This window comes from Bufo gargarizans, chromosome 10 (assembly GCF_014858855.1).
Source record: "Bufo gargarizans isolate SCDJY-AF-19 chromosome 10, ASM1485885v1, whole genome shotgun sequence".
NCBI classification, from domain to species: domain Eukaryota; kingdom Metazoa; phylum Chordata; class Amphibia; order Anura; family Bufonidae; genus Bufo; species Bufo gargarizans.
In genome coordinates this window covers 67,568,046-67,592,324 of record NC_058089.1, presented here as the reverse complement: position 1 = coordinate 67,592,324, position 24,279 = coordinate 67,568,046, and the positions used below count along the sequence as shown (strand labels likewise).

The window sequence follows — 24,279 nt, the reverse complement described above, 5'->3', positions numbered from 1 at the left end:
TCAGTAATGGAACACATACTAATGAGGATTACACAAGAAAGGAGGAAGAAAAAAAAATACAATAATACAGAGAAATGAAAGGCAACTTCATCTAGTCTCTTCCCAAAGTCTCTAAATCTAAAGTCACTTAATCTTAAGTCACACACTTAATACAAAGGCACACTTGAAATTTAACCCCTTCCTGACACATGACGTACTATTACGTCATGGAAGCCAATGCGTTCCCGCAATTTGATGTAATAGTAAAAGCCGATGCCAGTGGATTAACCCCTTCTATGCCATAGGCCGTCCTGACCGCAAGATAGAAGGGGTTTGTGTGGGATGAGGGAGCGCATTGAGTCCCCGCGCTGCAGGGACTCGATGTGTCAGAAGGCAGACCGATACCGTGCATAGGCTGCTCAATGCCTTTGCACGGCATCGGGACCTGCCTTCTACGGGTGCCGAGGAGATACAGCCTTAGGCTGGGTCTTCTAGGCAGCCTGGTAGTGTACTACTCTCTGTAGTACACGAACAGGCAATGCATTACAAGACCGATGTATTGTAATGCATTGAAGAGGAGATCAGAACCCCAAAATGAACATCAGAAATAAAGTTAAGAAAAAAAGTGTTTTTAATAAAAATTAATAAAGTAAAAAATAGAAAAAAAACGCCCCTTTCCCCTTATTTTCTAATAAAAACAGAAAAAATAAAATAAACCACACATATTAGGTATCGCCGCTTCCGTAATGACCGACTCTATTACTATATCACATGATTTACCCTGTCGGATAAACACTATAAAAAATTATAATGCTAAAAACGGTGTAAAAAAAAAGCCATTTTTGTCACCTTACTTCACAAAAAATGCAACACCAAGCGATCAAAAAGGCATATACCCCCAAAAATAGCACCAGTCAAACCGTCACCTCATCCCGCAAAAAATAGACCTTACCTAAGACAATTGGTCAAAAAATAAAAAAATTGTGGCTCTCAGACTATGGATACACCAAAATATCACTATTTCGGTTTCAAAAATGCTATTATTGTGTAAAACTTAAATAAATAAGAAAAAGTAGACATATTAGGTATTGCCACGTCCAAAACAATCTGCTCTATAAAAAGTCATTTTTTTTAGAGCAATTAAAACTCATATGTACCCCAAAATAGTACCAATAAAACTGTTTCCAAAATGTGGTTACTTTTTGAGTTTCTACTGTAGGGGTGCATCAGGGGGCTTCAAATGGGACATGGCATCTAAAAACCAGTTCAGCTAAATCTGCCTTCTAAAAATCTTATGGCGTTCCTTTCATACTGCGCCCTGCCGTGTGACCATACAGAAGTTTACGACCACATGTGGGGTGTTTCTGTAAATGGCAGAATCAGGGTAATAAATATTGAGTTTTCTTTAGCTGTTAACCCTTGCTTTGCTACTGTAAAAAATGGATTAAAATGTAAAATCTGACAAAAAACTGAAATTCTGAAATTTGATCTACATTTTCCATAAATTCTTGTGGAACACCTAAAGGGTTAACAAAGTTTGTAAAATCTGTTTTGAATAAATTGAGGGGTGCAGTATCTAAAATGGGATCATTTTTGGGTGGTTTCTATTATTTAAGCCCCACAAAGGGACTTCAGACCTGACTGGTCCTTAAAAAGTGGGTTATGGAAAAATTTCAAGATTTGCTTCCTTCTAACGTCCCCCAAAAAATTACATTTCATTTTCAAAATGATTCAAACATGAAGTAGACATATGGGAAATCTAAAGTAATAATTATTATATGATGTATCACTATCTATTATAAAAGTAGAGAAATAGACATTGGAAAATGTGGGAATTTTTAAAGATTTTGGGTAAACAACAAACCAGACTGCTGTTTTTTTCCCTTTGAATAAATCAGGATAAGGCGACTACCGTCACACACACAAACAGGGATAGTGCAGCCCTAAAGCTTCCTGGACCCACTATCCCTACCTAACGGCAGTTACTATACTGAAATACGTGTGAGGGCGTCACACATGAACAGGGAACAACAAACAAACACTAAGATGGTAGTTGTACAGAAAATGGTAAACAATGCAGACTACTGTTGAGCGAATCAAAGTTGATGAACTAGAATTCGATCCAAATTTCATTTTTTCTAAAACGACTATGCACATGTTACAAAGTGAAAGTAAGAAGGAGGGATTACCCATAATGCCGGGCAGCCAGCCAATCAGCAGATAGCCAGCCCCTGTGATATCACAGCCCTATAAAAAGCCTAATCTTGCCCAGTCTCCTCTATTTTACTGTGTACTTAGTACAGGGTGTGACAGGCGCTAGGGACAGTGGTTAGGAAAGACTGTCCCTAAACTTTTGAACAGTTTAGGGACAGCACTGAGATGTAGGGTAGAGTGTAAGGAGATAATAGGGAGACTTTATCCACACTATAGGGAGAGTGTAGGGGCCAATTGAACAGTGTAACGCTTTGCTGCACTCTATTCTAATACTACTGATTCTAGGTAGTTAATATTATTTTATACATAAGTAATTTCATCAATCCTTGATTCTGTAATTGGGGAGAATTTGTGGCCTACCTTGTTTTTCACTTAAGTAATTCCATTAATCCTTGATTCTGGGATGAAATTGTGTCCTGAAACTGCAGATTTGGGGGTGTTTACATTGTTTTTCACAAATTCCATTAATCCTTGATTCTGTAATTGTGGTGAAATTGTGGCAGGCGCAGCACTATGAAGTGCATTTTGCGCTGTGGCATTCGAAGAATTCTGATATCTGACTTTTAGTTTAACCAGACTGACCTTGTAATTTCTCTAGCGCCGTTCTATGGAAACAGTGGGTTTAAAGAGCACCAAATGCTTGAAATAACTTCTTTATTAACCTCTGCAGCATATACTCCATATACACTATAAAAGATTATCATAACAGTGATCCCTCTACTCTAAAATTTGCAGCCCTTGAAAAAGGTCAGAAGACATTGGAGAGGCGGCAATCACATAATGAACATGCCCAGGATTGAATCAAAAATATGTTTTTAATTTGATACCTTGATGCCAGAAGGCCTCAACGCGGAATTGGAGATTTTCAGTTTCCTGTAGACACTCTGGGGCGGGTGTCAATCTGGGATGGGACATCGAGGTCAGGCTGTCTACCAGAACCTTGATCTCCCCTCCTGGGTTGGCTCCCATCCCTACCTTCTCCACCAATCTCTACAACACTAGTCCTCCACACTTGAACCTGGATGACAAGACAGGAAAGTTAATACAAGTACCATGAAACATATGACATATTGATCGGCTAGGAACATTAATACTAAATGTATCCACTACACAAAAATTCAACATTTAATCTCACATATCGTAAATATAACAGAAAATAAACTGAAAATCCACTAGCACCACCTCCCTAGAAAATAACACGATCTGCCAGTAATATCAATAATAAATACATGATTTCAACATTTAATACTACATATTGTGAATAACAATAAAAAAATAAGTAGCAAATTTACCAACACTAAATCGCCTCCCCAGTAGAGTTCTTTACTAGAGTGGAGCGAACACCTGGATGTTCGGGTTCGAGAAGTTCGGCCGAACTTCCCGGAAATGTTCAGGTTCGGGTTCCAAACCCGATCCGAACTTCGTCCCGAACCAGAACCCCATTGAAGTCGATGGGGACCTGAACTTTTCGGCACTAAAAAGGCTGTAACACAGCCCAGGAAAGGGCTAGAGGGCTGCAAAAGGCAGCAACATGTAGGTAAATCCCCTGCAAACAAATGTGGATAGGGAAATTAATAAAAATAAAAATAAAATAAATAAAAATTAACCAATATCAATTGGAGAGAGGTCCCATAGCAGAGAATCTGGCTTCACGTCACCCACCACTGTAACAGTCCATTGTCATATATTTAGGCCCCGGCACCCAGGCAGAGGAGAGAGGTCCCGTAACAGAGAATCTGGCTTCATGTCACCAGAGAATCAGTCTTCATGTCATAGCATAGAATCAGGCTTCACGTCACCCACCACTGTAACAGTCCATTGTCATAAATTTAGGCCCCGGCACCCAGGCAGACGAGAGAGGTCCCGTAACAGAGAATCTGGTTTCATGTCAGCAGAGAATCAGTCTTCATATCATAGCAGAGAATCATGCTTCACGTCACCCACCACTGGAACAGTCCATTGTCATAAATTTAGGCCCCGGCACCCAGGCAGAGGAGAGAGGTCCCGTAACAGAGAATCTGGCTTCATGTCAGCAGAGAATCAGTCTTCATATCATAGCAGAGAATCATGCTTCACGTCACCCACCACTGTAACAGTTCATTGTCATATATTTAGGCCCAGGCACCCAGGCAGAGGAGAGAAGTCCCGTAGCAGAGAATCTGGCTTCATGTCACCAGAGAATCAGTCTTCATGTCATAGCATAGAATCAGACTTCACGTCACCCACCACTGGAACAGTCCATTGTCATAAATTTAGGCCCCGGCACCCAGGCAGAAGAGAGAGGTCCCATAACAGAGAATCTGGCTTCATGTCAGCAGAGAATCAGTCTGCATGTCATAGCAGAGAATCATGCTTCACGTCACCCACCACTGGAACAGTCCATTGTCATAAATTTAGGCCCCGGCACCCAGACAGAGGAGAGAGGTCCCATAACAGAGAATCTGGCTTCATGTCAGCAGAGAATCAGTCTTCATATCATAGCAGAGAATCATGCTTCACGTCAGCCACCACTGTAACAGTCCATTGTCATAAATTTAGGCCCCGGCACCCAGGCAGAGGAGAAAGGTCCCGTAACAGAGAATCTGGCTTCATGTCAGCAGAGAATCAGTCTTCATGTCATAGCATAGAATCAGGCTTCACGTCACCCACCACTGTAACAGTCCATTGTCATAAATTTAGGCCCCGGCACCCAGGCAGAGGAGAGAGGTCCCGTAACAGAGAATCTGGCTTCATGTCAGCAGAGAATCAGTCTTCATATCATAGCAGAGAATCATGCTTCACGTCACCCACCACTGTAACAGTTCATTGTCATATATTTAGGCCCAGGCACCCAGGCAGAGGAGAGAAGTCCCGTAGCAGAGAATCTGGCTTCATGTCACCAGAGAATCAGTCTTCATGTCATAGCATAGAATCAGACTTCACGTCACCCACCACTGGAACAGTCCATTGTCATAAATTTAGGCCCCGGCACCCAGGCAGAAGAGAGAGGTCCCGTAACAGAGAATCTGGCTTCATGTCAGCAGAGAATCAGTCTGCATGTCATAGCATAGAATCAGGCTTCACGTCACCCACCACTGTAACAGTCCATTGTCATAAATTTAGGCCCCGGCACCCAGGCAGAGGAGAGAGGTCCCGTAACAGAGAATCTGGCTTCATGTCAGCAGAGAATCAGTCTGCATATCATAGCAGAGAATCATGCTTCACGTCACCCACCACTGTAACAGTCCATTGTCATAAATGTAGGCCCCGGCACCCAGACATAGGAGAGGTTCATTCAACTTTGGGTTGCCCCGCAATATAATGGTAAAGTGAAAATAAAAATAGGATTGAATGAGGAAGTGCCCTGGAGTACAATAATATATGGTTAAGGGGAGGTAGTTAATGTCTAATCTGCACAAGGGATGGACAGGTCCTGTGGGATCCATGCCTGGTTCATTTTTATGAACGTCAGCTTGTCCACATTGGCTGTAGACAGGCGGCTGCGTTTGTCTGTAATGACGCCCCCTGCCGTGCTGAATACACGTTCAGACAAAACGCTGGCCGCCAGGCAGGCCAGCACCTCCAAGGCATAAAAGGCTAGCTCTGGCCACGTGGACAATTTAGAGACCCAGAAGTTGAATGGGGCCGAACCATCAGTCAGTACGTGGAGGGGTGTGCACACGTACTGTTCCACCATGTTAGTGAAATGTTGCCTCCTGCTAACACGTTGCGTATCAGGTGGTGGTGCAGTTAGCTGTGGCGTGTTGACAAAACTTTTCCACATCTCTGCCATGCTAACCCTGCCCTCAGAGGAGCTGGCCGTGACACAGCTGCCTTGGCGACCTCTTGCTCCTCCTCTGCCTTGGCCTTGGGCTTCCACTTGTTCCCCTGTGACATTTGGGAATGCTCTCAGTAGCGCGTCTACCAACGTGCGCTTGTACTTGCGCATCTTCCTATCGCGCTCCAGTGCAGGAAGTAAGGTGGGCACATTGTCTTTTTACCGTGGATCCAGCAGGGTGGCAACCCAGTAGTCCGCACACGTTAAAATGCGCAGGCACTGCAGCATGTAGTCGCTCATGTGTGCCAGGCTGCCCAGAGGTAAGGACAAGCTGTCCTCTGTGGGAGGCGTATCGTCATCATCCTGCGTTTCCCCCCAGCCACGCACCAGTGATGGGCCCGAGCTGCGTTGGGTGCCACCCCGCTGTGACCATGCTTCATCCTCATCCTCCTCCACCTCCTCCTCATCCTCCAGTAGTGGGCCCTGGCTGGCCACATTTGTACCTGGCCTCTGCTGTTGCAAAAAACCTTCCTCTGAGTCACTTCGAAGAGACTGGCCTGAAAGTGCTAAAAATGACCCCTCTTCCTCCTCCTCCTCCTGGGCCACCTCCTCTTCCATCATCGCCCTAAGTGTTTTCTCAAGGAGACATAGAAGTGGTATTGTAACGCTGATAACGGCGTCATCGCCACTGGCCATGTTGGTGGAGTACTCGAAACAGCGCAACAGGGCACACAGGTCTCGCATGGAGGCCCAGTCATTGGTGGTGAAGTGGTGCTGTTCCGCAGTGCGACTGACCAGTGCGTGCTGCAGCTGAAACTCCACTATGGCCTGCTGCTGCTCGCACAGTCTGTCCAGCATGTGCAAGGTGGAGTTCCACCTGGTGGGCACGTCGCATATGAGGCGGTGAGTGGGAAGGCCGAAGTTACGCTGTAGCGCAGACAGGCGAGCAGCGGCAGGATGTGAATGCCGGAAGCGCGAACAGACGGCCTGCACTTTATGCAGCAGCTCTGACATGTCGGGGTAGTTGTGAATGAACTTCTGCACCACCAAATTCAGCACATGCGCCAAGCAAGGGATGTGCGTCAAACCGGCTAGTCCCAGAGCTGCAATGAGATTTCGACCATTATCGCACACCACCAGGCCGGGCTTGAGGCTCACCGGCATCAACCACTCGTCGGTCTGTTGTTCTATACCCCGCCACAACTCCTGTGCAGTGTGGGACTTGTCCCCCAAACATATGAGTTTCAGAATGGCCTGCTGACGTTTACCCCGGGCTGTGCTGAAGTTGGTGGTGAAGGTGTGTGGCTGACTGGATGAGCAGGTGGAAGAAGAGGAGGAGGAAGCCGAGTAGGAGGAGGAGGCAACAGGAGGCAAAGAATGTTGCCCTGCGATCCTTGGCGGCGGAAGGACGTGCGCCAAACAGCTCTCCGCCTGGGGCCCAGCCGCCACTACATTTACCCAGTGTGCAGTTAGGGAGATATAGCGTCCCTGGCCGTGCTTACTGGTCCACGTATCTGTGGTTAGGTGGACCTTGCCACAGATGGCGTTGCGCAGTGCACACTTGATTTTATCGGATACTTGGTTGTGCAGGGAAGGCACGGCTTTCTTGGAGAAGTAGTGCCGGCTGGGAACAACATACTGTGGGACAGCAAGCGACATGAGCTGTTTGAAGCTGTCTGTGTCCACCAACCTAAATGACAGCATTTCATAGGCCAGTAGTTTAGAAATGCTGGCATTCAGGGCCAGGGATTGAGGGTGGCTAGGTGGAAATTTACGCTTTCTCTCAAATGTTTGTGAGATGGAGAGCTGAACGCTACCGTGTGACATGGTTGAGATGCTTGGTGACGGAGGTGGTGGTGTTGGTGGTACATCCCCTGTTTGCTGGGCGGCAGCTGCCAACGTTCCTCCAGAGGCGGAGGAAGAGGCCAAGGCGGCAGCAGCAGAAGAGGCCGAGGCGGCAGCAGCAGAAGAGGTAGCAGGGGGAGCCTGAGTGACTTCCTTGTTTTTAAGGCGTTTACTCCACTGCAGTTCATGCTTTGCATTCAGGTGCCTGGTCATGCAGGTTGTGCTAAAGTTCAGAACGTTAATGCCTCGCTTCAGGCTCTGATGGCACAGCGTGCAAACCACTCAGGTCTTGTCGTCAGCACATTGTTTGAAGAAGTGCCATGCCAGGGAACTCCTTGAAGCTGCCTTTGGGGTGCTCGGTCACAGATGGCGGCGGTCAGTAGCAGGCGGAGTCTCTTGGTGGCGGGTGTTCTGCTTTTGCCCACTGCTCCCTCTTTTGCTACGCTGTTGGCTCGGTCTCACCACTGCCTCTTCCTCCGAACTGTGAAAGTCAGTGGCACGACCTTCATTCCATGTGGGGTCTAGGACCTCATCGTCCCCTGCATCGTCTTCCACCCAGTCTTGATCCCTGACCTCCTGTTCAGTCTGCACACTGCAGAAAGACGCAGCAGTTGGCACCTGTGTTTCGTCATCATCAGAGACATGCTGAGGTGGTATTCCCATGTCCTCATCATCAGGAAACATAAGTGGTTGTGCGTCAGTGCATTCTATGTCTTCCACTGCTGGGGAAGGGCTAGGTGGATGCCCTTGGGAAACCCTGCCAGCAGAGTCTTCAAACAGCATAAGAGACTGCTGCATAACTTGAGGCTCAGACAGTTTCCCTGATATGCATGGGGGTGATGTAACAAACTCATAGGGTTGGTTTTCAGGCGCAATCTGTGCGCTTTCTGCAGAAGACTGGGTGGGAGATAATGTGAATGTGCTGGATCCACTGTCGGCCACCCAATTGACTAATGCCTGTACCTGCTCAGGCCTTACCATCCTTAGAACGGCTTTGGGCCCCACCAAATATCGCTATAAATTCTGGCGGCTACTGGGACCTGAGGTAGTTGGTACACTAGGACGTGTGGATGTGGCAGAACGGCCACGTCCTCTCCCAGCACCAGAGGGTCCACTAACACCACCACGACCAAGTCCGCGTCCTTTACTAGATGTTTTCCTCATTGTTATCGTTCACCACAACAACAAAAATATTATTTGGCCCAATGTATTGAATTCAAATTCAGGCCTTTTTTTACAGACACCTAACACTATCTGGCTATCTATTTAGGTACCGTATTACACTAATACAGGCACAGCAGTAACCACAGATTTAGCTGACTATGAATTTGAGGCCTAGTATTTAGGCGCTGGGTGACAGGTATACGTTTACGGACAGAATTAGACTTGGATATGCACAGTAGCGTGTGTGTCAAGTTATTGAGAATGACCCTATCAGCACCTTGAATCTAATATTCCCTTTTAGGGATAAATTTTAAGTAGGCCTGATACAGCAGAAATCACTAATTTAGAGAATTGCTAAATTGGGAATTGTATTTCAACCCAGAACAAAAACTGTGCTTTGACGGACACTAAATAACTTGCCCAGCCACAGCAATAACCACAGATTTAGCTGACTATAAATTTGAGGCCTATTATTTAGGCGCTGGGTGACAGGTATACGTTTACGGACAGAATTAGACTGGGATATGCACAGTAGCGTGTGTGTCAAGTTATTGAGAATGACCCTATCAGCACCTTGATTCTAATGTACCCTTTTAGGGATGGATTTAAAGTAGGCCTGATACAGCAGAAACCACTAATTTAGAGAATTGCTAAATTGGGAATTGTATTTCAACCCAGAACAAAACCTGTGCTTTGACGGATACTAAATAACTTGCCCAGCCACAGCAATAACCACAGATTTAGCTGACTATAAATTTGAGGCCTATAATTTAGGCGCTGGGTGACAGGTATACGTTTACAGTCAGAATTAGACTGGGATATGGCCAAAAAATAACCACACTATTGATTGTTAAATGCACTTGGTGTGACAGCTTGACCCTGATTTAGGATATAGCCAAAAAACAACCACACTATTGAGGGTTAAATGCACTTGGTGACAGCTTGCCCCTGATGTAGGATATAGCCAAAAAACAACCACACTATTGAGGGTTAAATGCACTTGGTGACAGCTTGATCCTGATGTAGGATATAGCCAAAAAATAACCACACTATTGAGGGTTAAATGCACTTGGTGACAACTTGACCCTGATGTAGGATATAGCCAAAAAATAACCACACTATTGAGGGTTAAATGTACTTTGTGGCAGCTTGTGCTGGCGCACCACAAGACACAAAATGGCCGCCGATCACCCCAGAAAAAAGTGAATGAAAAACGCTCTGGGCAGCCTAAAAACAGTGAGCAATTGAATATCAGCAGTTCAATGATCCACAGCTGCAGATCGATCAATGAATGAAGTCTTTTGGAGGAGTTAATCACTGCCTAATCTCGCCCTAACGTCGCAGCTGCAACCTCTCCCTATACTGATCAGAGCAGAGTGACGGGCGGCGCTATGTGACTCCAGCTTAAATAGAGGCTGGGTCACATGCTGCACTGGCCAATCACAGCCATGCCAATAGTAGGCATGGCTGTAACGGCCTCTTGGGGCAAGTAGTATGACGCTTGTTGATTGGCTGCTTTGCAGCCTTTCAAAAAGCGCCAAGAAAGCGACGAACACCGAACCCAAACCCGGACTTTTACGAAAATGTTCGGGTCCGTGTCACGGACACCCCAAAATTCGGTTCGCTCATCCCTATTCTTTACCACTACGGCACCCAAATTGCACCAGTGTGATCATTACCATATACATCACGTCTATATTTATCCCACATATCATAATGGACAATACTATCATCCTTATTACTTTTAATACATTGTAAACTTATTTGATATTAAGCAGGTCTTTTCTACAAACCGGATTCCAAAAAAGTTGGGACACTAAACAAATTGTGAATAAAAACTGAATGCAATGATGTGGAGATGGCAAATGTCAATATTTTATTTGTAATAGAACGTAGATGACAGATCAAACGTTTAATCTGAGTAAATGTATCATTTTAAAGGAAAAATACGTTGATTCAAATTTTCACGGTGTCAACAAATCCCAAAAAAGTTGGGACAAGTAGCAATAAGAGGCTGGAAAAAGTAAATTTGAGCATAACGAAGAGCTGGAAGACCAATTAACACTAATTAGGTCAATTGGCAACATGATTGGGTATAAAAAGAGCTTCTCAGAGTGGCAGTGTCTCTCAGAAGCCAAGATGGGTAGAGGATCACCAATTCCCACAATGTTGCACAGAAAGATAGTGGAGCAATATCAGAAAGGTGTTACCCAGCGAAAAATTGCAAAGACTTTGCATCTATCATCATCAACTGTGCATAACATCATCCGAAGATTCAGAGAATCTGGAACAATCTCTGTGCGTAAGGGTCAAGGCCGTAAAACCATACTGGATGCCGTGATCTCCGGGCCCTTAAACGACACTGCACCACAAACAGGAATCCTACTGTAAAGGAAATCACAGAATGGGCTCAGGAATACTTCCAGAAACCATTGTCAGTGAACACAATCCACCGTGACATCCGCCGTTGCCAGCTGAAACTCTACAGTGCAAAGACGAAGCCATTTCTAAGCAAGATCCACAAGCTCAGGCGTTTTCACTGGGCCAGGGATCATTTAAAATGGAGTGTGGCAAAATGGAAGACTGTTCTGTGGTCCGACGAGTCACGATTCGAAGTTCTTTTTGGAAATCTGGGCCGCCATGTCATCCGGACCAAAGAGGACAAGGACAACCCAAGTTGTTATCAACGCTCAGTTCAGAAGCCTGCATCTCTGATGGTATGGGGTTGCATGAGTGCGTGTGGCATGGGCAGCTTGCATGTCTGGAAAGGCACCATCAATGCAGAAAAATATATTCAGGTTCTAGAACAACATCTGCTCCCATCCAGACGTCATCTCTTTCAGGGAAGACCCTGCATTTTTCAACAAGATAATGCCAGACCACATTCTGCATCAATCACAACATCATGGCTGCGTAGGAGAAGGATTCGGGTACTGAAATGGCCAGTCTGCAATCCAGATCTTTCACCTATAGAGAACATTTGGCGTATCATAAAGAGGAAGGTGCAACAAAGAAGGCCCAAGACGATTGAACAGTTAGAGGCCTGTATTAGACAAGAATGGGAGAGCATTCCTATTTCTAAACTTGAGAAACTGGTCTTCTCGGTCCCCAGACGTCTGTTGAGTGTTGCAAGAAGAAGGGGAGATGCCACACAGTGGTGAAAATGGCCTTGTCCCAACTTTTTGGGGATTTGTTGACACCATGAAATTCTGATTCAACATATTTTTCCCTCAAAATGGTACAGTTTAAACTTTTGTTCCGTGATTTATGTTCTATTCTGAATAAAATATTACAAGTTGGCACCTCCACATCATTGCATTCAGTTTTTTTATTCACATTATGTATAGTGTCCCAACTTTTTGGGAATCCGGTTTGTACAATATGCTTTCATTATTTTTGTGTATCTACCCCATAACTAAGCGCATATTTACATATACATAATTTTAGTTAATTTATTTACCTCATCTATCTAATTAACCTCATAAATTATATGAGCCTCTTATATTATACTCTATATAATACATTCCATTTGGGTTCCTTCCTATTATATTTGAGAATGATTTTGAATGATGTGCCACTGAGGAAGAGACATTGAGCCTCGAAACGCGTATGGTTATCCTGCAGTATCACAGTTTCTTGCAACATCGAGTGAACCTGGGAAAATGACTGAAGAGATACTGCCGGTCATCCCAATACACACACCGCCCGATAACCTGCATCTTGGATCGTTCTATCTAAGGATAAAACAGCATGCCGCTACTCCCGCCCACGTGGGATGCCATGCAACGGGCAGGTAGAGCTAGGCCGACAAGCATCCCATCTTACCAACATGGGGATGGGTAACGTAACCAACAATCTGTTATCTGTACAAGCTACTTGCTCTGATTTATTTAATATATCTCCTTGCCCCTGGAGCGGCATATCACCTTTACAGTTGACATTAGATTTTTAACATACAAGATAGCGCAAGTAACATCCTATTTGTTGCAGTACAACTATAAGATAGGGAGCGCTTCTGGCGTGGTACTGCCTGGTAGTGAGATAAATCGGAACATTCTCCTCTTCTTCACCGTTATAGGGAGACATATATAGTTACCATCCGGTATAAAATGACCTTCCAAAACTAAAAGTTGGCTCTCTGTTGTACTAAATATACACAGAGCCGCCGCCGATACACCACAGGGGAGACTCTTACAACTTTACAACTCTGTACTGCCTCCTACTATTTATGAATGAATCCACTCTAAAATTGGGGCCTTTTTTCCACCCGCTGACAGGGAGCATAAATTAAAATACTATCAAGACATCCCATGTATTCAGTTGGCCCCTGCCTATGTGTGCCATCTCCCATCCTCATGAAGGGCTGACCAGGGGGACCCTCTGTGCTCACATTCCACTGCCATGACTGCTGGAGGGGGTGAGAAATTAGGAGCAGCACCATCTCCATCAGCAGCAACTTAAGTCTGGAGTCTCTAATGAGCACTTTTCTTCACCCGCCTACTGAAGAAACCACCCACTAGCAACAGCAGCAAGACATGGAGCAAAACCTGAACCAACAGGTGGTGGCATGCTCGGTCTGCACCCTGCCATCCCACTTCCAAGATCCCCTGGACTACTGGGCAGCCAAACTTGATTTGTGGCCGTCACTGGCCCAGTTTGCCTTGGACATGCTTTACTGCCCGGCTAGTAGTGTGGCATCAGAATGGGTGTTTAGTGCAGCAGAGGCATAGTTACCCCAAGGAGCATTTGCCTTTCCACCCAAAATGTGGAGAGACTGACATTTGTAAAGGTGAATCAGCTGCGGATCAGCCAGGATTTCCACACCCAGTGCGTGATGCATCAGACTAGATCATTCTGGCAGTCACACGAAAACATTGTGAAAAAACAGTCCATTACTTCTGGCCATATACTTCAACCACTATTCTGATGCTTCCACCCGCCTGATGCCACATACCTGCTGCCTCTGCTACCATCGTCTCCTGTTGCCACCCACCATCTTGTGCTGTTACTGCCACAGATTTTGCCACCCACCTCCCCACTCTGTGACGGGGCCACTATGTTGACTCCTCTCGCTGTTGCCACCCTCACCGTTCTGTGACTGGGCCACTGTGTTGACTCCTTATGCTGTTGCCAGCCTCACCACTCCTTAACTGGGCCACTACGTTGACTCCACATGCTGTTGCCACCCTCACCACTCTGACGGGGCAACTATATTGACTCCTCCCGCTGTTGCCACCTCACCACTCTGTGACTGAGCCACTATGTTGACTCCTCATGCTGTTGCCACCGTCCCCACTCTGTGACTGGGCCACTGTCCCTGTTTGGCCTTGTTGACATCACCATTTATTTTACCCTTCATCTGATCTGTCAGAAGAACTGAAACATGAAAAAGACAAGGGATCCTGTCTTTGGAGCATCCATAAGTCTTTATCATACTGTCAGTATTTTGCATCAGGATTTTCTAAAAATTAGGAAACCAAAACCAGGAGTGGGTACAAAACACTGAAGATATGCAAATATTCCAAACACATGTTATCTCTGTTTTGGGTTAACTTTTTTTTGGCCTTAGCAATTACTGACCAAATACTGACCACAGATGCTCAAAAGACATTTTTTGGGGGCTGTTCTTGTGATGGATTAGAATTAGAGGAAAATAAACAGTGATGTCAATACAAACTTACTGCTGACACCCTCTCCATGCTGTCATGGGCCACTACTTGTATCAGCGTGTAATAGGTTCTCTAAGCAATCTATGTGGAATCAGCAGTGTAAAATGAGACTGCTCTTTCAGTCTATAGTAGAATCTTGTGCCACTGCATGGTTAAGTCCTTTATACCTGATGTTAACATTGACCTGTAAGGCTAAGTTCACTCTTCAGTTATTTGGTCCGTTTTTGACTAAATAAGTGAAGTGGGAACTGATTCTAAGCGTGGCACCTGTCAATTGCCTGCCTCCAGGTGATTTTTTTTATAATTTTGGAGCAGCAACACCAGGGAATTTCCACAAATAGAGCGAGTGGTAAGAAAAGCTTACTGGCAAGTGTCCAAGCCGCGTATAGTCATGCCTGTGATTTTAATTTTTAACATTTTACATTGTGTTTTAAAGGCTTTGAACACATTCAGAGGCAAATATTTTTTATAATTGCATTTTCTTATTTTTGGCTAAAATTATTTTTTTCAATTGGTCTTTTTTAAAAATATTGAGCTGTTCTGTCACAAAGGGTTAACTGTTTAGATTGCTGTGGCATTGTACTTTTTACTTTCACGTTGTGCATGTCATCTAATAACTTTTATCTCTAATATAGTAAGGGGTAATAAACACTTATTTAAGCCACATTCTTAACAAGATTAAGACATGAGATATTATGAGTGTTTATAATGTCAGAGATAAGGAGACCATCAGATTAGCTGGCTGATGGAGCTGAGAGAAAATACAGATCCTTCTAGTAGAGCATCTAAGCCCTGTACAGAAAAAAGGGCTCCATATTTGTAATAAAGACTAATCTAAAAATGATTTTTAGCTCAAAATGAGTACAATGCAATAATAATAAAAAATGCCCCCAAATGTGTACATAGCCTTTAAGGATGTATAAAACAAAAGCAATTATTTTTATAAAGTTTTATTTTTTTCAAGGTTGTAAAGCATAAGAAAAAACTACTGTATATAAATTTTGTACTGCTGCAATCTTCGTGACTATGGCTATTTACCGATAAATAAAAAAGTAAGCAGGGAGGGAAAAATTCCTGCAGTGCCATGGGGTTAACAGGTGTGTAAAGGGTCCATTTACACAAATTGCGGATCCGCAAAACACGGACACCGGAAATGTGCGTTCCACATTTTGCAGACCGCACATCGCCGGTACTCTCATAGAAAATGCCTTTTCTTGTCCACAATTGTGGACAAGAATAGTACATGTTCTATTTTTTTGCGGAACGGAAGTGCGGCTCCGCGGATGCAAACAGCACATTCTGGCCCCATTGAAAATTAATTGCGGAACGGATGCGGACCCATTTTGCGGACGTGTGAATGGACTATAATGTTTGTTTGTGTCTCTGTTAGCTAACCCTTTAGAAGGATACAAAGTTGCTTGACCCTGTGCTATGAATTGATTATAGGAGTCATAAAAGAAAAACTCTACTCAAACTAGACAACCTTTTAAAAAGCTACTTCGGCACTGCATGTATAACATTGTTGAATTACCGTTATACTATTGTATAGGCTTACATTTTTAATGACAACTTATTTTTTTCTTGTAGGTTTTACCTCTGAAATGGTAACATTGATATTATCAGTTGGAAGGAGTAAATCGATAAAACATTTGTCTTTAGGCAAAAACTTCAATTCGAAGTTCAAGTGAGTATTATAAATTCATCTAAAGCTGTGTTCACATCACTTTTTTTTTCCATCTGTTTAAAGCAGTGATGCCCAATCTGCTGCCCTTCAGCTAGTGTAAAACTACAACTCCCATCATAGGCTGTTGTAGGATGATAGCTCTAGGCTGTTCGAGCATGCTTGGAGTTGTAGTTTATCAACAGCTGGAGGGCCACAGGTTGGGCATCCCTGATTTAAAGTAAACAAAAAACATATACATTAAAAGGATGCCTCAGACTGATGCCATACAGTGGCATCTGTTCACCATAGAGTTTCATTGTTTTAAAAAAAAAAAAAGTATAAATTTTTTTGACCATTGTAAAAAAATAGATATCCTTTTTTTTAACCGGACTGTGCGTGATACAAGAGCGTGGTTTCTGTATCCTTTTTTCTAAAGTATACATCAAATGGATGCATAAAACATAATGTGAACATACTCTAATATGTTAATTATCTTATATGGTAAGGGTGCTGGCACACAGTGCAGATCTGAGATGCATTCAGAATGCTGTTTTCAATTTAGCCAGTTTAGCAGCCTCCTTAACCCCTGGTGTTCAGCATTGTGGGAATGCTTCAATTCATTTCAGCTATCTACAATAAAAAACGGCATCCTGAATGCATGTCAGAACTATACTGTGTGCCAGCACCCTTAGGGTAAGGCTAACACTCTTTGTCACAGTAATATTGCTCAAAAATTTTTAACACAGTCCCACACAGATCCATCCAAGTTGGATTTTTGTGCGACTGTTGTGTTACAGTAGCAGCATGGCGCACGTCGAGCGAGTTTTCAGCGTGGGTGCGTTGCGTGAAGTGAACGCATAGCACCGCACTGAATCCTGACTCATTCATTTAAATAGGTCTGTGTACATGAGTGTCTTTTTTTTCACGCATCAGTTCTGCATTGCATGAGATTCGCAGTATGTTCTATATTATGTGTTTTTCACTCAGCCCTGGCCCCATTCAGTGAATGGGGCTTCAGTGAAAAACATACCGAATCCGGATTACATCAGATTGCAGTCTGGGTGCAAAGCGTTTTTCACTGATGGTTGCTAGTAGATGTTTGTAAACCTTCAGTTTTTTTTCACGCGCGTGAAAAACGCATCAAAACTGATTGCACCCACACAGAAAAAACTGAAACACTGAATGCAAATGCAGACAAAACTAATTGAACTTGCTTGTGAAATGGTCGAGTTTCACTGAACGCACCCTGAACGCATCCTGACACAATCCGTAATGTTCATGTGAAAGAGGCCTTAGGCTAGGGCTACACGCCGTCATTTGTTGTGTGACTATTTGTCGCAGTAATGTCACACAACATAATTTATAATGCTAGTCTATGGTGTCGCACTGCGACATCCTGTTACTGCGACATGACATGCCGCAGTTGCAGCTTGTCGCAGTGTGACACTATAGAATAGCATTATAAAATATGTTGCATGACATTGCTGTGATATAAATGTCGCACAACACATGTTGCAATGTAGTTGTACCATTCTTGACACGTGTAGCCCTAGCTTTAAATAACTTTCTATACTATAAGGATATTGCTTGGGATGAGGCTGGGGTTAGGTATTACAGAGCTTGTTCAGCATTACACCAAACTTCTTACAAAATTTGAGACTCCTTTTCTTGCCTCTAAAATAACTGCAACGCTACATGACATGGACTGCCCATGGTAAATGGATTTTAGCTGGACTTTAAACAGAACCAAATATTGTTTGTTGATTCTTTTGCTGGTGAATTGCTTTCCTAAAGGAGCACCAACAAGCATACCCAGCAGTTAATGGCAACTTCTGTTTCTGGTGGCATTAACTGAACCTTATTTGGTTCAAGTTCCAGTCACATGGTTCCCATTCCCATAATGAACAATTAGTGCACTCAAAGTAAAGATATATTGCAGTGACAAACCTTTTTGCGGTCTGAGATCTAAAAGATTCTCACTGTACTCAGGTTTTCTATAAGATCAGAGCAGAGAGAAACAAAAACAACATACAAACATACATACATTAGGTTCACAACTTAAGGGCTGTATTAATCACTAAGTACTGGAAGCGCTTCTTGAAGGGGGGGCAATGCCTTTCACTAGGAATAAAGAAAGAACATTTTTAAAATATTTTTTAAGATCGTTTTTTGACATGTTGTGTATGTGAATCAGGCGCCCTGGAGGACATTTATCAAATCTTTTACAACATTATTGTGGCATGAAATAAGTCGCAAATTATGGCGCACTGCATATTTGCTCCATAATTTGCAACTTTTTGAATTTCTTGACAAAGAAAGGGACAGGTTTAGTGGGAGGGCCAGGGCTTCCCACAACCCAAACAGGCATAAGTTATAGCTAAAGTCTACGCTGGCATGCGTAGATTGGAGTTTCTGGCACACCAAGGACCAGAGATATGCAGTTGCCTCTTAATAAATTAGACACATTTCCGGCCCACAGGTGCTCAAGACTGACGTATGGGAACGATGGTCTTGATAAATTTCCCCCGCTTTATAAATCAATGGCAAGGCCCAATACTAATAATAGTAACTCATCCTGCTTGTAAGCCTGGACAACTATTGGCTGTTGTTCGTATTTTGGACACATTTATACGTATAGTTTATAGATGAGCGAATCGAATCTCACGAAGTGGAATTCGATCCGAATTTCAGGATAAATTTGATTCGGCTCGAAATTTTATTCACCTTGAAGCGATGCTTCGTGTCAGCGAATCGATTTAACCTGAAATAGTGTAAAAAAAAAAAAAAAATTCAAGCTTACCCTCCTCCATTTGCTTGCAACGGGCCGTCAGCCTCCATCTTAAATGAAGATCTTGGCCCAAATCACGTGCGTGGTGACGTAATCTCGCTCCAGAACTTCAAGCAAAATAGCGGCGGCTAGCCCATCGCAAGCAAATGGAGGAGGTAAGTTTGAAATAATTATTTTTTTTATTGTTAATTTTACACCGTTTTTACACTCAGATGCCGCGATCATGTATGAACAGGGCATCTGAGGAGTACAATGACGGGGGCGGCGTTATAGCAGCTCCCTGTCATTGCACCCGTCACTTACCAAAGAATGTGCTTTGTGAAGAAGTAATTAGTCGCAAAGCAAATTCTTTTGTAAAATTCGGCGAATCAGCCGAATCGAACTTTACAATTATTTGCTCATTTCTAGTATAGTTGAATAAGACAGAACATGACAATGGAATTTACTGTAATATCTATACACATATGCCCATAGCTGGAGTTTTACTAACAGAACAATAGTACATGCACAATAACTTCATTTGTCACACTGGGTTATATCTAGAAGTTGTCACGGAAAATTCTCCTGGTCAGTCATCTTTAAAAATAAAAATGCAAAAAATACAAGTGGTCACCAAGATCCAAAGGTATAAACCTCTTCTTTATTTCAGCCAACATCTATACATAGTAGTAAGCAACCTTTAGATGTGAGTGACCACCTGTAATGTTTGAATCTGGATCTGTTGGAGGGAAGAACCGCCTCCAGTTCACTTGTGCATCCTTTGCATGAACTGCTGAAGACTACCTGGTGCTGTCTACAGAAGTACAGTATTAGGATCTTTAAAAATAAGTCAATATAATTAGATAGTTATAGAGATCACATTTCATAATTGTACCAAATGTGTCACATGTATCCTTGGAAGGTGTTTGTTGGGTGTATTAACAGCAGATATGTGCTGTTACTCTAGGGCAGGGGTGCACAACCCAGGGGCCACATGCGGCCATTGATACCATTCTATGCGGCCCCCAACCATCTGGTAACAGACATGTACAGTTGCAAGAAAAAGAATGTGAACCCTTTGAAATGATATGAATTTCTGCACAAATTGGTCATAAAATGTGATCTTCATCTAAGTCACAACAATAGACAATCACAGTCTGCTTAAACTAATAACATACAAAGAATTAAATGTTACCACGTTTTTTATTGAACACACCATGTAAACATTCACAATGCAGGTGGTAAAAGTATTTGAACCCCTAGACTAATGAACTCTCCAAGAGCTAATTGGAGTGAGGTGTCAGCCAACTGGAGTCCAATCAATGAGATGAGATTGAAGGTGTTGGTTACAGCTGCCTTGCCCTATAAAAAACACACACCAGTTCTGGGTTTGCTTTTCACAAGAAGCATTGCCTGATGTGAATGATGCCTTGCACAAAAGAGCTCTCAGAAGACCTTCGATTAAGAATTGTTGACTTGCATAAAGCTGGAAAGGGTTATAAAACTATCTCCAAAAGCCTTGCTGTTCATCAGTCCACGGTAAGACAAATTGTCTATAAATGGAGAAAGTTCAGCACTGCTGCTACTCTCCCTAGGAGTGGCCGTCCTGTAAAGATGACTGCAAGAGCACAGCGCAGACTGCTCAATGAGATGAAGAAGAATCCTAGTGTGTCAGCTAAAGACTTACAAAAGTCTCTGGCATATGCTAACATCCCTGTTAGAGAATCTACGATACATAAAACACTAAACAAGAATGGATTTCATGGGATGATACCACAGAGGAAGCCACTGCTGTCCAAAAAAACATTGCTGCACGTTTACAGTTTGCACAAGAGCACCTGGATGTTCCACAGCAGCACTGGCAAAATATTCTGTGGACAGATGAAACCTAAGTTGAGTTGTTTGGAAGAAACACACAACACTATGGGCCAGATTTATCATTAGCTCAGGTCAGAATAATGGAGTGAAAAAGTCCCCAAAAAAGTCCCAAACGCTAAAACTGCGCACAAATTTGCGACTTTTTTTTTTTGCTCGGCACTATGCTCCCCAGTTTTCTGAAAGTGGGCGTGTTTTCTTATGCAAATAAATCTCTAGACAGATTTGCTATTGGGACTATTTAAAAAGTCGCAAAAAAGTCGCAATTTCCCTCCAGTGAGGACCACGCTTATCTTATGAGACTTTTTAATAGAACATGCGACTTTTTCATAAAAGCGTGCGACTTTTTCGTAAAGATGTGCGACTTTTGTAAAGCTGCTTACTGACGGATAAACTGCTACCGTCAAACCACATTTATTACAGTCTTAAAGGGCCGATCATAAATCTGACTTGGCTAAAACTGACTTTAGCCATGTGTTAAAGTGGAGTGAGCTGTCAGAGTCATCATAAATCTGGCCCTATGTGTGGAGAAAAAGAAGCATAGCACACCAACATCAAAACCTCATCCCAACTGTGAAGTATGGTGGTGGGGGCATCATGGTTTGAGGCTGCTTTGCTGCGTCAGGGCCTGGACGGAATGTTATCATCAAAGGAAAAATGAATTCCCAAGTTTATCAAGACATTTTGCAGGAGAACTTAAGGCCATCTGTCCACCAGCTGAAGCTCAACAGAAGATGGATGTTGCAACAGGACAACGACCCAAAGCATAGAAGTAAATCAACAACAGAATGGCTTAAACAGAAGAAAATACGCCTTCTGGAGTGGCCTAGTCAGAGTCCTGACCTCAACCCGATTGAGATGCTGTGGCATGACCTCAAGAAAGCGATTCACACCAGACATCCCAAGAATATTGCTGAACTGAAACAGTTCTGTAAAGAGGAATGGTCAAGAATTACTCCTGACCGTTGTGCACGTCTGATCTGCCAAAGGAGGTTCAACCAGTTATTAAATCCAAGGGTTCACATACTTTTTCCACCTGCACTGTTAATGTTTACATGGTGTGTTCAATAAAAACATGGTAACATTTAATTATTAGTGTATTATTAGTTTAACAAATTGTGATTGTCTATTGTTGTGACTTAGGTGAAGATCAGATCACATTTCATGACCAATTTGTGCAGAAATCCATATCATTCCAAAGGGTTCACATACTTTTTCTTGCAACTCTATGTCTATGTCTTGTGGCTGCTCACGTGCATTTTTCATGTATTCTTCCATTAGATGGGAGTCCTGGAGGTATAACTAGACATTTATGATATATACTATGTGTACAATACACCATGAATACAGTATTCCACTTTATAATACCCCTTTAAATTTTATTTTCGCCTCTTGGGATTTCTTCAGTCTGACAATGTGGCTCCCACCCAGAAAACGTTGTGCACACCTAGACAGCTCTAGGGGCTGTCTACAGCTGAATATGCACTGAGGTGTGGCTTGATGATAGTGAGGCTATAGACACTTATGGGGTCATTTATTAAGTCTTTATAACTCCTATAGTTGGCGGTGGATCCGCCGAAGTTATGAAGAGGCGCAGGCTTCTAAATAACTCAGGCGTATCCAGCACCAGTCTAAATATAAACCAGATTCCATGATCGCTTACATTTAGACCTAAAACAGGCGTGAGCAAGGAAAAGTTGCAGATTGTGGCACAAATTAACTTTGCGCTGCAATCTGCACTAGAAATACACCTAATATAGGCAGATTTCTGAATACTAAATGACGCCCCCTTAAACTTTAGACCTGGCTCAGTTGTACGATGAGATCACACTGAGTAAAGGTCTTGATGTGCATTCGTTTTTTTTTTTTGGCAGCACTGTCTAACAATCTAATTTGTATTGGGAGTTTTCTGACTCTCCCATAACACATGAGGCTGTGAAGAAAAGAACTGGGTCAGCTGAATTTCAGCACCCAATCTTTTTGCTCTCTGGTGACATATGCAGCTGCCAGAGATGTCTCGAAAAGCCATAGGTGTTAGGCCTCTTTCACACGGGCGTGTGTGCCCCGTAGTCGTGCTGCGGTCCGCCAAATGTGGGCCGCAATGCACGAACATAGTCCGTGGGGCAGCTGCAGCGGATCGCGGATCCATTCACTTGAATGGGTCTGTGATACGGCCGTTCCGCAAAAAGATAGGACATAATCATTCTTTTTGCGGAACGGAAGTATAGGACGAAACCCCACGAAAGCACTCCGTAGTGCTTCCTGTAGGGTTCCGTTTCGTGCTTCCGTTCCGCACCATTCCACATCTCCGGATTTGTGGACCCATTGAAGTAAATGGGTCCGCATACGTGATGCGGAATGCCCACGGAACGGCACCCGTGTATTGCGGATCCGTAAATGCGGTCCACAATACGGCAACGGGGCGCACACGCCCATGTGAAAGAGGCCTTAGGCAGAGGCTTTCTTATTTCTCCCCATTGAAACCACATGTTCTGCCAAGCAGGTAATGTGAATGAATGTAGCTGTTGGTCTGGTCACAACTTAGCAAGCATTAGGTAGATGTCTGCCAGTGACTTATTTCCTTCTCCCCATTCAAAAACCATGCAAGCTTGGCCAAGTGTGCAAATTTATGGTGGAGTCAGGACAAATAGCTGCCAGTCTATTTAGTGTTATGCCAATCTAATATACACTGCCTGTCCCAAAAAAAAGTTGCCACCTGGATTTAACTAAGCAAATAGGTATGCGCCTCTTATTGGATAATTACTGCATGGGCGATTATCTTTCAGCTGGCAACAAGTTATTTAACCCCAACTGGTGCAATGAGTTGCTTCTCATTTCTTAAACAACCATGTGGAAAGACACATCTCGTGGTCGTGGAAAAGATGTTAGTCTGTTTGAGAAGGATCAAATTATTGTCATGCATCAAGCAAAGAAAACATCTAAAGAGATTGCAGAAACTACTAAAATTAGGTTAAGAACTGTCTAACGCATTATTAAAAACTGGAAGGATAGTGGGGACCCATCATATTCGAGGAAGAAATGTAGCGGGGAATAAATCCTGAATGATCGTGGTCGGAGATCACTTAAACGTTTGGGGAAATCAAATTGAAGAAAAACAACAGTAGAACTCTGGGCTATGTTTAATAGCGAAAGTAAGAGCATTTCCACATTGACAGTGAGAAGGGAACTCAAGGGATTGGGACAGCTGTGTAGCCATAAGAAAACCACTAGTCAGTGAGGCAAACCAGGAAAAAAAGGCTTCAATTTGCTAAGGAGCATAAAGATTGGACTCCGGAGCAATGGAAGAAGGTCATGTGGTCTGATGAGTCAAGATTTACCCTGTTCC

At 43.4% G+C, this 24,279-nt stretch overlaps 1 protein-coding gene across 3 annotated transcripts in view; it reads left to right on the top strand.

The window, feature by feature from the left end:
• Window positions 1-24,279, top strand: part of LOC122921143 (capping protein, Arp2/3 and myosin-I linker protein 3-like) — a 782,130-nt gene that overhangs the window by 508,471 nt on the left and 249,380 nt on the right. For all 3 annotated transcript variants that reach the window (XM_044271159.1, XM_044271158.1, XM_044271160.1), the window contains one exon: window positions 16,216-16,312. In XM_044271159.1, the coding sequence (XP_044127094.1) occupies window positions 16,216-16,312 (97 nt within the window). The remainder of the gene's footprint in view (window positions 1-16,215; window positions 16,313-24,279) is intronic.